The 13,034-nt window shown below is 37.2% G+C and overlaps 2 protein-coding genes across 3 annotated transcripts in view; one reads left to right on the forward strand and one right to left on the reverse strand.

Moving 5' to 3' along the window:
• Positions 1-4,130: 4,130 nt before the first annotated feature.
• LOC579683 (dynein regulatory complex protein 10) lies at positions 4,131-9,310 on the reverse strand. Its single transcript, XM_779785.5, has 4 exons — positions 8,265-9,310; positions 7,581-7,814; positions 6,937-7,008; positions 4,131-6,293 (listed from the first exon to the last, which is right to left on the reverse strand). The coding sequence occupies exons 1-4, from the start codon at positions 9,138-9,140 to the stop codon at positions 6,012-6,014; spliced, it is 1,464 nt and encodes a 487-aa protein (XP_784878.3). The 5' UTR covers positions 9,141-9,310; the 3' UTR covers positions 4,131-6,011.
• Positions 9,311-9,623: 313 nt separating this feature from the next.
• Positions 9,624-13,034, forward strand: part of TPC1 (two-pore calcium channel 1) — a 48,964-nt gene continuing 45,553 nt past the window's right edge. For both annotated transcript variants that reach the window (NM_001367565.1, NM_001144974.2), the window contains 2 exon segments: positions 9,624-9,781; positions 11,715-12,025. In NM_001367565.1, the coding sequence (NP_001354494.1) occupies positions 9,679-9,781; positions 11,715-12,025 (414 nt within the window). In that variant the 5' untranslated portion in view covers positions 9,624-9,678.

A 13,034-nucleotide genomic window follows, 5' to 3' on the forward strand; every position in this document is an offset into this window, starting at 1 on the left:
CTGTAACATATATTATTAACAGTAAGAAAGGATTAGTGAGAAAGTGAAATGAAAAACAGGTAGAGAGAGGATGCGAACATTAGAATGAGAAGAAGAAGATGATGATGATGGTGATGAAGGAGGGGGAGAAGGAGGAGGAGAAGGAGAAGGAGGAGGAGGAGGAGGAGAAGAAGATGGTGGTGATGATTGTGGTGATGATGGTGGTGATGATGAAGGAGGAGGAGGAGGAGGAGGAGGAGAAGAAGAAGAAGAAGAAGAAGAAGAAGAAGAAGTAGAGAAAAAGAAGGGAAAAAGAGGAGTAGGGGAGAACAACAACATGAAGAATCAGAGGAGCAGGAAGATCCTAAAATGAAAAGGAAAAGGAGGAGAGCAGAAGAAGGACAGAGCGAGAAGAACTGAGTTAGAGGAATAGGAAATACAAAGGTATATAGCTTACAACAAAATTAATATATCTACTCTCTTTGAGAAAGCACCAGGTCCTACGACCACAACTTTATCCTCGCATACGACAAGCTACCTCTGTACTTTCTTCCACGCTCAGCCTACCCCTCCCTTTCACTCTACCGAAGTGCAATGAACTCTGCCGCACTCGTACGTGACATGGTAAATTGCATTAATGACTCCGTCCAGTTATGATTCGCAGTATACATAGATTTGTTTCCTCGAATCATATTTGTCAATCACACTTCAACTCTCCGGCCTTCAAACTCGGTTACTATTTACGGCATCGCACCTGACGAAATGCCACGCTGTGTCAGCGTTAATTCGATAAACCCCTTTTTCTTTAACCCTTTTTTTCTCTTATTCTTTAATGACCAAGTCGGGGCAGGAAATATTCTATCAATTTAACGAATTGCCAGACTTTCCTTTGATTGGAGGTTTATTAGCACCAAGGGAGCAATATTCAATATATTCATTCGAATCACTTTAATAACCATTAAACATTATAGGAAAATTGATTTTAGTCGAAACCGGACAAGATTACAGATGGGAAATTCATCGCCGTGTGCATTGGCAGATACAAGGTGGAGGTATGAACGTGATGACTGACTATTCGCTGATGGGATGACCAACGCTTGAACACTACACTTGCAATGGTGTCAAATTGAGTTCTTTAGGCCTGTTATAGATTTAGCTTTCTTTTAAACTTTATAGTGATATTATGACCAAAACTTCACACATCTAAGGTCGATAGTATGTGAGATTATTGCCAGTGCATTCCCTCAAAGATTGTTATTTAGAAAGTTGTTAAGTTGAAAATAGTTTGTAAGTATGTAGATGTTAAAACAAAATGCAATTATTGGAGGTAAAACTAATACTATAGTCAGAGTTTACAATAGTATGAAGTGGTGATTTGCGGAAACCATATGACGGTAATGTGCAGATGAAGAAGTGTTTGAAAACCAAACAGCTTTGATGACATTATCCAAACAGGGTTTTTAATTTTTTAATGCAGTACTGGTAAGATGTAACATTTTAAGTTGACAATTTAAGTTTTGAAAAAAAAAAGGCCTGTGGATTTTTTTTCTGTTCAAAATTTATCTCAAAACCCCGATTCTTTGCACAGCTCTGCCATCCATTACACCCCATCCTGTCTTTGTCACTTCCAGCCCACCCCCCCCCCCCCCTCCCTCCTCGATTTGTATAACTGACAGTCTTACCAGTTTGGAATGTTAATTCAATTAACACTTGAAAACGTGTTAATAATCAGACTTGTACAGGAAATTGTTTATAAGCCACCAGAACAGCCTACATAGTTCAGACTGATTGTCATAATATCTGCATTCTAGTACCTGTAAAACTGATCCCCTTGTTGCCTTACCAATAAGAAATATACTAAACACGAGTTTAAAAAGAAAATGTAGTCTAATTACCACAGGTGCACATTTTTCATGAACTGTTTCTGGAAGAAATTAGAACTTATGCCTTCATTATCATATAGACCTGCCAAATGACGATTTGGCAATAACGCTATACAAAAGCGCTAAGATAATTTAAAAAAATAAAATAAAAAAAGAATTCAGCAGAGCAGTACAATTTGATTGTGAAGCCAACTGAAATACACCTTCCTTCCTTAATCAACTTAAAAGAATGGTATAAGGAGGGGGTAAGACGTTGGTATTCGTCATAATTATACCAAGTTTTCGAACGAGACTAACAACGATCCGCACAAGGGGCAGTTTAGATATATTGGCGTGTCCTTAAACCAAGGTCAATGAGGTCATGACACCAGGGGTCGATGCCCTCTTCCCAACTTTAAACCGGAGAAGAATTCTGTGAATGGTTCATGGGGACGTGATGACGTATGAGGGGGGCTTGGTAAGACCCCATCAATCACAAAGAGGGGTTATTACTTTACATCGGAGTACTCACGTTGGGAAATACTGATAATTATTTGTAACCTAATTACATCGGTGTGCAAGATTCGGGTCCGTTAGAAGTGAAAAGGAAAGATCGCGACCTTAAATAAGAAGTTTGTTGGTAAATGCTTGATGACGAAGCAACATCGTTTGAGGCGCTTCTCTATCTTTCAAGGTACAATGGCGTGAAGATAACAGAGAGCTGTCTTGCTGATTGATGATAATCTAGAATCATATCTACTCGCTTCGAGAAAGTGTTGATGAAAATGAGCTGGGTAATTCTGCGAGGGTAACTTGGTAGTGTAGAATGGATGTATCATGCATTTTATCAAAGCCATGCATTTTCATTTTTCATGAGGTTAAATCGACGAGGACGCAGTGCATCTTTGCATGCTCTTGTTTAATCATGAATTCGAACCCATTATAGTAACACTTCAGTATAATCAGTTCATTATTACCTGTAACAATTTACCATTCTAGCTATATCAACCTTGCACCTTAAAAACTATGTCCAGGTATAGTTTTGTGATGTTCATGAACTCCGTCTCTATTATTATGTCGCCAGAGTGCCAACTTTGACGCCGCGGCAAAAGTGACTGGCAAACCAATAGAGGGCAGCAAACTACAGAAGTAAACGGTGAAGCGCAAGCAAAAGCCCTAATGGTGTAGAAAGGCAGAACTCCTAAAATAATGTTGTGGTAGGCTCCATCGTCCAGAATTACTGATGAATGATCTCAGGCTTCAAAGTAGAAATCTAACATGGGGACATGCGGTGTCTTTACTGATATGTAATTTTTTTTAAAATTATTATTATCCGAATGATAAATAAATATGAATGCATTTTCACCAATGGCTCTTGTAGCAATTGTAAAACTGTTATATTATTTGATTATAGGTACGAGAGGAACATTTTTAATTTTTTTTTAAATCTTTGATCAAATTGTCGTTAGTCGACGAAAGGAACATACTTAATATTATGATAAACTGATGTACTCGTTGTTTTTTCCCATTTTGTGGTCGTGGTAGGGGAAGGGGTGAATGGTTTGTTTTGCATAATGCATTAAAGGCCCACTGCACTACTTGTAGCTACTTGCTCCCTCTATATAGAAAGCAATGCCTAATCGGTGACCATTGGTCCCCCGTGACCCTGTTTTTCTTATGTTATTTGAGAGCTGAGTTGATGAGATAACCACCTGTCCAGTGACCTTGCAGAGTGCTCTAATCCCTCCTGTAAACTAGTACAGATAAGCTTTAAGGAGTACATGTACGCGTGCACATCAAATCAAGCTATCAAGGTGACAAAATAAATGCTTATATGAGAAATAGTTATAGTTTTAGTTATAGTTATCTTTGTGTCATTATTGATTATTCTTTTCAAAGTAAAATCTTTTTTGATATAGATTTAAAATTGTTGTCGGTTTAAAGCGTCAATTTCTTTATCCTCTTCGCATACTTAGTTTTACTACCTTTCTTCATAATTATGATCCTTCTACACATGAAATATATACTCTCGCTTTTGAAATGTTTCTTCCATTATAAAAGGCGCGATACTGTATTTTCATTCCCTCCTTTCTTCCCTTTCACTCGTCTCTCTCTCCCTCTCTATCTCCTCACCCTTTGCCTCTCTCTCCTCTCCCTCTCACGCCTTCTTCCCTCTCTATATACCTTATTTATCATCTGGTTTACTCTCTGCCACTTTCTTCTCTTTTTGATCTGACTTGCTTTTCAGATTGCATAGAAATCACAAAATAAATACTTATAACACCAATATTTGTCATATTTATGAATGTATTCTCCTTTACAATAAAGTTTGTTAAAAATTTACAAATTTACATATGTACATCATGTTTTTAAGATATTGTAATTAGCACTTGAAATCAGGTAAGAGTATGATAGAGATAAAAACAGAAGTTATTATATTTTCTCAAAAAGTCAGGCACATGTGTATAATAAGTGCAGTTTCCCCACTGAAATAACCATTTTTAATAGAATTGACACTAAGTAATGTTGCAGAATCAAGGTGAAATATTGCAGTAAATTTAAACACTGGTCCTTGTCAATCTTTTAATCCTTCGGCTTCTGGTCTTTGTATATATATGTAAATCGAAAGATATGTTTCACTGCAATATTTTCATGACAATTCTTTCACTATTTACATGTACTGTACATGAGTATATTCCAGGGCTGTGGTCATACATTGAACCAAGTGGACTTAATCTCCACCCCTTGCAAATGAAGCAAAATTGGTATAAGAAATTTGAAACTTAAAAAGAAAAGCTCTTGTTGTAACAACCTTGCATATATTCAAAGTGTAGAATATGAAAGACATCTCTTTGAAAACAGTGTTTTCTGGTGTTTTTTAATAAACCAATTCCAAAGCTCTTTCTTCTTTGTAGATGTTTATCAGAAGATGTATTTCACTGCATACTTTTCATGACAATCCTTTCAGTATTTACATGTTAATGCATCCTCCAATACTCATGACCCAAGTTAACTTTACACCCTTCTCTTGCAAATGAAGCTAAATTGGTATGAGAAATTTGAAACTTAAAAATAGGTTCTTGTTACATCAATCTTGCATATATCAAAAGTGAAGAAAATGAAAGACATCTCGTTGGAATGCAGTGTTTTCTGGTCTTCTGCAATAAATCAACGCTATTAAGGCTCTTACTTCTTTGTAAATGTACAAGTGTATATCAATGGATATGTTTCACTGCATAATTTTCATGACAATCCTTTCATTATTTACATGAACATGTATACTGTAGGGCCCTGTTTCATAAAACTTGTTATCAATAATATGCTATATTTTGGTGACAAATTTGCTCTCAGCCAATCAAATGCCACAATTTTAGTAGCTTATAACAGTTAATGTAAATTGTTATTGATAATACGTTTTATGAATCAGGGCCCTGACTGTGGTCATACTCTGACCCAAGTGAACTTTACCCCCACCACTTGCACATGAAGCAAAATTGGTACGAGATATTTAATTGAAACTTTTGAAAACTGTGTAACAAGAAAAACTCTTTGTCAAAAATCAATGTTGCATATTCAAAGTGAAGAAAATGAAAGACATCTCTTTGGAAAACAGTGTTTGAGAAAGAATCCCAGAGTTGCAACTCAGTTTCAAGGCAACCATTTAAAATAAATGAAAGGCAAAATATCATATCCTAAACAAAAGGAATATCTGTTTTCGTGAACCATCTATGCTACAACTGATTCTCTTCTGAACCTATTTTCATATCTGTCCCATTCACCATACATTTTTGGAAGAAAAAAACGTACATTGAAACATCAGTCCCAACATATAAGCTGTGTAAATGCATAAATATAATAATAAATGAGTTTGGATAAAGAGCATTTCCTTTTTTTTCAATAAGAGTTGAAGCGCAACTGGTAATATCTCCAACTGAGATTGAAATCCTGGCTGCAAGGTTAAATAAACACAACCAGAATTAATCTAATTTCAAAAGCAGATGATCATGTGTCAAATATCACACATTAAACTTGTAACACAGTGTCGAATTTTACAATATGCTTATATAGGAATGAGTCCATTTTTTTCTGAGTCCCAAGTTTAGTGAAGAAGTTCCATAAAAGATGCATCAAAATTTGAAGAAACACCATAATGTGGAATCGCAAATGAAATTATCGCTTCCCCTTCTTTCCTTTCTTGCCTTTCTTTCCCTTCTTTCCCTTGTTCTTCAGAGCCTTCCTGCATTTGTATGACCTCCAGAATGACTGGATCATGGTTGAAGCCTTGATCATCATTGCTAGTTCTCTCTCTTCACGTTCCTTCTTCTCCTGTGCGATACGCCTCTCCTCGACGATTCTTGTGTATTCCTCTTCCAGGGTCTTGAATCTTTCCTCCAGTTCGTTGAGCTGGGTTTTCTCCTCAGTGTAGATTGTATCGAGGTCTTCAAACTCGGCCTGGAGATATAAAATATGAAGCTCAATTAATACCTCACTCAAACATATTCAAGATATACTATTATCTTACATGTCTCAAGTTATACATGTATTTCAATTACTATGCCAGATTTTCATTCCTAGTTGCAAGATTCTGAGGGAAATGCTATTGGATTTGTAGAACTTGTATGAAGAATATCAAATCTCTCCCAACCTCCCCATTTATCTCTCTCTCTCTCTTTAAAAACCATCCTACATATCTAAATTGACTCCAGAGGACCCTGTAAATAAATGCATCAGTCAAATGAGATGCCCCTTCATCTATTGAATTTCTTTCTTGCAGTCCAAAATGTACGTGCTTGTAAAAGCCGATTGTTGAAATATTGAAACAGTATGCCATATCCACATAACAATTCCCTTGTCTGATTACCGGTAAACGACAGCATATGGTAATTATAATATTTAACATCATAGAAATATGTGAAATCATACATGTTTCATTATGCATTTATGCATTTCATCATGGCTTATTACAAGTCTATTTCTTTGACATCCATACCAAGATAAGGTACACATATTTTGTTAAGAGAATATCAAAATCATGCAAAGAATTTGTAGCAGGTTCAGAAGAAGAATGGAGAACATCATGGTAATGTTAGCTTACCTGTCTTTCCCCCATATCTTGATCATATTTCTGAATCCAGTTTTCTACTTCAGTTTCAATCATGTATTTTCTCTGTAAACAAAAGTGGAAAAATAGGTTAAAACTGATTTCAAAATGAAAGCTGTAAGTTTGTTATTCTCTGAATACTACTGCTTTTGATAACAGCAAAGTATTAATAATTTATCACACAAAAACAATTTATCAACCTACTTTCTGAATCTATTGGACAAAGAAGTGGCATGAAGCCACAAGAACATGAGTTCTATCTAGATAAGAAATAGTGTAAAATATTGTTTACTGTATTATGGTTCTTGTAATCAGATTTGAAATTATAATCGATTGATTCAGTGTAATATGACATTTATCCATTTATTTTATCCACATTTGAACTAATGATTCTTTCTGGTATCACTTTAAATCTTTACTGGTACTTGGAAATTTTCACATAATTATTCAAGCATGAATTCCATTTCTAAAAGAGAAATATAAACAGGAATGTGAACCTCTGACTATTAAATGGAAATTTTGAAAGATTTTCCATTCTCTGGTCAAATCAATAAAAAAAAAAAAAACATTGTAGCCTACAGTTACATCGTACAGACATTGCATGGAGTCGCCCCAAAACAGTTGGACATTGTCCCCACCTTTCTCAAAGCCAACTCGCTCTCCCTGTGCTCAGAGGTCTGGTTGGTCAGCTGCGTTCTTAGTGTCTGAAGGTCAGTGTGTAACTTGGTCTGTTTGACCTCCGAGTTCTTGTAGTCGGCCTGTTGCTGCTTGTCAGCCTCAGACTTGGTTCTCCTGATATGCTCCTCGGAGAACTTCTCTAGCTGGTGGAGGTCCCCCTTCAACCGACGGATCTCGTCATTTTGTTTGGAGATCTGTTGGGATGATGGAAAAAATCATACTATGAATTAGAACAGACAAAAAAAAGATGTGTACTTTTAAATTTTGTCACATAGTTAAATGATATACCGGTATTCCCTTTTCTAAAAAGAGAAAAATACACAGGAGTGCGAGGGTCTTTTTTCCAGCTACAAGGCAATGACAATTTAGAATTTATCACAATAATGATAACTGAAGATGTAGATAATAGTTGAGATCTCTCTGAAAAATGTTAGTAATAATCAGTAACGAGCAAGACCTCATTGGGTCATCCATGTGAGCATATCATATTTACAGGTTAGCATTGACTTTTCCTTCTTTATTGTTCTTTCATAATAAATAGATATCTTTGAATTGAAAAAAATACTGCCAACATAATTATGCCTTCATTTAGTAACGATTTGTTTTGAATTAAATGCAGAATATAGTCTAGATCTACACTGTACCTTCATATCTTTATCCTCAATAGCCTCTTGCAATTCTGCAGAGAGTTTCTTGATGACTTCTGAATTCTTTCGCTCCCTGATGGTAATCTCCCTCAAATAATCTGTTTTCTCTTTCTCTTCCAAGGGTGTGGTGAGCAGTCTCTCCAGAATGAACGATCTAAGATCCCTCATATATCCGATCATGGAGCCAGCCTCCTGATCACGCTCTTTGACCTCCGACCTGAGGGCATTGACTGCAGCTGGGTTTAGGCTCAGCAACCGCAGGATATTCCTGCATGAGAACTTCAGCAGTTGCGCTTGAGCACTGACCATTTTGGAAAGGTGTACTTCTTCCTCATCAATAAGTGTCATTGATCCAACTTTATCTTCTAACGGAGTTCTCCTGCTCTCGATCATCTGAAGTTCATCATAATCATCGTCGTGCAGCTCATCCTCTGCTGCTGGGGTGGATTTCCGAGACTCTTTGTCCATGTTCTTGTAATCACTGAGTTTCTGAGCAGCATCTTTGAAAGCACTCTGAATTTTTTCATGTTCCTGTATTGCAACAACTGTTTCAACACCCAGAACCACGCTGAAGCGATTGACATTTTCACAAGCATATGGTAGCAAACTCACAACCTCTGCATTCTTGATGCTCTCATCCAAAACTGCCAAAATTCTTTGCGATTCAACAGTTGTCAGTTTCTTCCTTCCAGGATCTAGGATACGAAGAGGATCCGTTCTTTGACTCTTAGATTCCTTTGGCTTGGTGGGTCTGTGTGGTTTTACCTGTGGAAAGTCTATGTTGGGTCTTTCTGGACGCTCTTTGGGACCTTCGGCTCGAACCTTGTCGAGTAGACGGAACGTCTCCATCACGGCCATGTCGGCGAAAGACATTTTGGAAGTCGTATGTGTACCCTCTTTTCCTGAAGAAACTTAATCTGATTATAATTGATGATGAGGATTGCAGTTTTAAGAATAAAGTCGATCTATCATGAACAAAATCAGCAGAAGTCTCCACTGTTGTTTCCATAAACAAGCACCTGTTTCGTTCCTTCGCAAAAATAGACGACACCCATAGACAACACACGTAAATGGAGTAACCGCACCACAAATTCAATGCTGCGAATCACCCTGCGCGTAAAGAAATATAAGCAACAATAAAATAGCGTATATTTCGGTATGATTCTGATTTATTTCGAATGTGTTTATAAATTATATTTATTTAATACAGTTCCTAATGAAAAATGAACAAAGTCAACAAATATAAAGAGTTTTGAAGCTCAAATAATATCCATCCGCTTGCAGGTATTTGTGTGATACGGTTTCGTTGCTTGGTGACTTCTGAGAAAAGGTCGAAGAGGGTCAACTGGCGGAGCAAAATCTCGCAAATTCTCGCCTCGAAAAGCGAGATTATCAGCTGTTGGATGTAAACATGGCGGATTTGGAGGACGATCTAAATCGTGTCTCAGTAGAACTTGAAAGTCCATTATTAGCTGATCAGCAATCATGTCAGAGCTTTAGAACAGTCAGAAGTGGTGAGGAATAATGCTTGTAGATAAAGATACATTTAAAGTAGACATAGAGTCTAGTAGTTGTGAGTTACGTTTTATTGCGTTGTAAATTGACGATAATACGAGTGTTCGGCGTCTGCTTGTGATCATGAATGCTTGTGTTGTACGGGGACGTGACCCTGTCGTTGTTCGTGAGTGTCTGTACAAATAATGCAGCAGTGTGTGCTCTTGCACTTGCACTTAGTTGTGGCTTTGAGCATTGCAGCTGACTTGTAATAAATGAAACCTTATTGAAATTAGTATAATATGTAACAAAACACATTTCCAAAAGCATGAAGTTTTCATTAACCACAAGCTGTTCCTAAGTCCTGCGTTGTGTGTTAATGTGCCCTTGTTCATCAGTCTAGACGCAGGCTATGTTAAGTGGAAAACACTCTGTCCCTTGGATAGGACGTTAAATGGAGGCCCCGTGTAGAGAAGATTCACTACCTTTGCATGTTAAGAACCCACTGCACTATTCGTATAAGAGTAGGGGGAAACCCTGGTGTAGTGGTCCACCTGCACACACCCCAGTATAGTACGATAATACACTGTAAAGAGGTATGCACTCAAAATGGAAGAAGAAGAAGAACAAATTAATTATACTAGGTCTAGGCAGGTCAAGGTCTACATGGGCTGGAGAAAAGTGATGAGTGCTAGTGTAGTGCAATGGAAAGATCCGTCCTATGGCTAGACTCCGGGCTAGAGCCTAGCCTAGACCCTTAAACCTTAAAGAGCTGAGCCAATCCAAATCTACAAGAAATCAAGAGGGGCCGGATTGAATTCAATCGCTTCTTTGAGATGGACAACAGTGGTAGAGCCAAAGTTCATAGCATAAAACTCAAGAAATGTGGGTGCAGATAACACAGAATGCTTTTACATCAGAAAGCCTAAATAAATAAAATGCATTACCAGAGGATGAAGTCTGGTCCAATAGCATCTAATGGTACATGTTCAAATCTGCTCTTGAGAGGCTTTGTTGTTGTTGTGATTAATGGCGTTTCCATCGTCATTCGATGATTTCCTGGACGGACCACCAATTGGAAGTATTCACCATGCCATAGACAACCAAATGTGAAGAGGGACAAATAAGCTACAGCTTAAATTGTCTACACCCATGTCAACCCAAGTCAACCCAAAAGATTGGTAGATGTATTTTATTGAAAAGAAATAACAAAATAGTATTTAATCATTGTTTTGTCCCATCAAAATATACAGAGTTATATAATGGTGATAAACTTCTGGCAGTATTGTGAAATACATGTACATGTAGGAAACCACCATTCACTCTGCACAGTAGTGCTCAGTGTGTAACTTAGACACATGCATTGGTCTCCATTTCCCCACCCCATACAGTACATTCTATTCAAAAATGCATATATAGGTATGTGCAAACAAACAAGTGTTTTCCAAAACCACATAGCCAAACTTATTAACACTCTACAATTTAAAATGTTCTGAAATATCAAAAGACCAGTGTTTCTCAAACATTTCTTAATCACAGCATCCTTTATACCACATTAAGAGGATATTCAATAAGTTTTGTCAAAAAGTTCAAGTGAGTGAAGCAAATGAGGACAAAAAATATACTCAAAACGATAAATTTTGGTGCATGAGAGCCTGAAACCATCTCGTTTCTAACTTTTGGGAGCAAGCAAAGCAAATAGATACCTGGAACATGAGATTATATAAAACAAAATATTCTTATACTGGTATCTTCTATTGCTCATTACTGGCATTCATCTTTTGGCAGATCTGCATTTGTGTTAGCTTAATTTATTTCTACAGGAATTAATTTTCTTTCATTATCATAATTCAATACATATTTGTGGGCTGATGTCAGAATTCCCAATGCAATTTCAATACTGGATATTAAATGAACATACATTTTGTCTTGTTATTGTTCTTATTCTTATAGACTATCTCAACAATGACTCGGTTGCCACCAGCCCTGGCTTCCTCTCCCGGCAGACCTCCTCCCTCTCCGTGCCTGCACTGGGCAACTCTCAGGACTGGGAGCTCAACTACAGGGAGGCGGCTATCTACCTCCAGGAGGGGGAGAACAACGATCGGTTTGACACCCACCCTCGGAACCAGGATGCCCTCCCGGCGTACGTCATGGTCCACAACTTCTACTTCTACATCATGGACCTAGCGGCGGCCATGCTGGTCCTGCTCCTGGCACTGGTCGAGGAGCCGGCCGTCGATGCACTCCAGCTGCAGCCGATTGTAAGTATACATGAAAAAATGTTTGTTCAGTTTGTTTCTTGGCCAAGTTTGAGGTAGGAACATCATAGAAGTGTCTTTACTCTCATGTTCATAAAAAAAAATGCCGTCCACTCATATCCAACCAGACAAATTGATTTTTTTCACTTTTTCCACGTCCGCACTGTATTTTGCACTCAAAACAATAATCCATTCAGAACCAACATTTTGGAACGCGCTGAACAAGGAGATAATAGAATCCTGTTGTTGAATTTTTTCAAGCGTAAGCTTAAACAGTCCTTTTGGAATTCATATGACCCACATTGTAATTAAAGTACTTATGATATTCTACATTAAACATTCCATGAATATTGTCGCCTCTGTATGATTGTATATTATCATGATTGTTCATGTCTACTGCCTCGCTCGGGTGACCTTGATCAATGACTTCAATATTTTAAAGTGACTAGCTTGACATTTATTTGGTAACAAATTAATTTGTTTGCTGTTTCACTTTGTATATCATCTTATGTTAAGGCCTTCTTGCCCACCTATTATTATTGTTACCTCCTTCACCATTGCAACCACTTCAATCAAATGTTAGTTTTATTTAGGGGAACCTATAATCTACAAGCTGAGCTTTTTAATAGGTTCCTCACATTTCACCCTGTATAACCTACTATTCATTACAATTAATTTTGATGTCTTTACAAAGAATTGATTATATGATGTGATACTTTTAGTATATTTCATATTATGCTCTAATTTCGTCAATTATGTAAATTCTTTCTGGTGAATTGTGAAACAAAATAAACTTGAAATTTGAAACTTGAAGTACTGTACTTAGTTTCTTGAGTGGTGTCATTCTTCAGCTGTTGTAGAAGATAGTGCCACTCTTACATGCACATGTAGATTGTATCAATACATGTTCTCTACATAGAGCTGTGTCCTTGACAGCAGCAGTCAACCTCTCAGTTCTTCTTCTTCTTCTTCTTGTTAAGTCTGCCTCCTTAAAATTGACTGAAAATGAAGT

The sequence above is a fragment of the Strongylocentrotus purpuratus genome, unplaced genomic scaffold, assembly GCF_000002235.5.
Source record: "Strongylocentrotus purpuratus isolate Spur 01 unplaced genomic scaffold, Spur_5.0 spur5_scaffold_2, whole genome shotgun sequence".
NCBI lineage: Eukaryota > Metazoa > Echinodermata > Echinoidea > Camarodonta > Strongylocentrotidae > Strongylocentrotus > Strongylocentrotus purpuratus.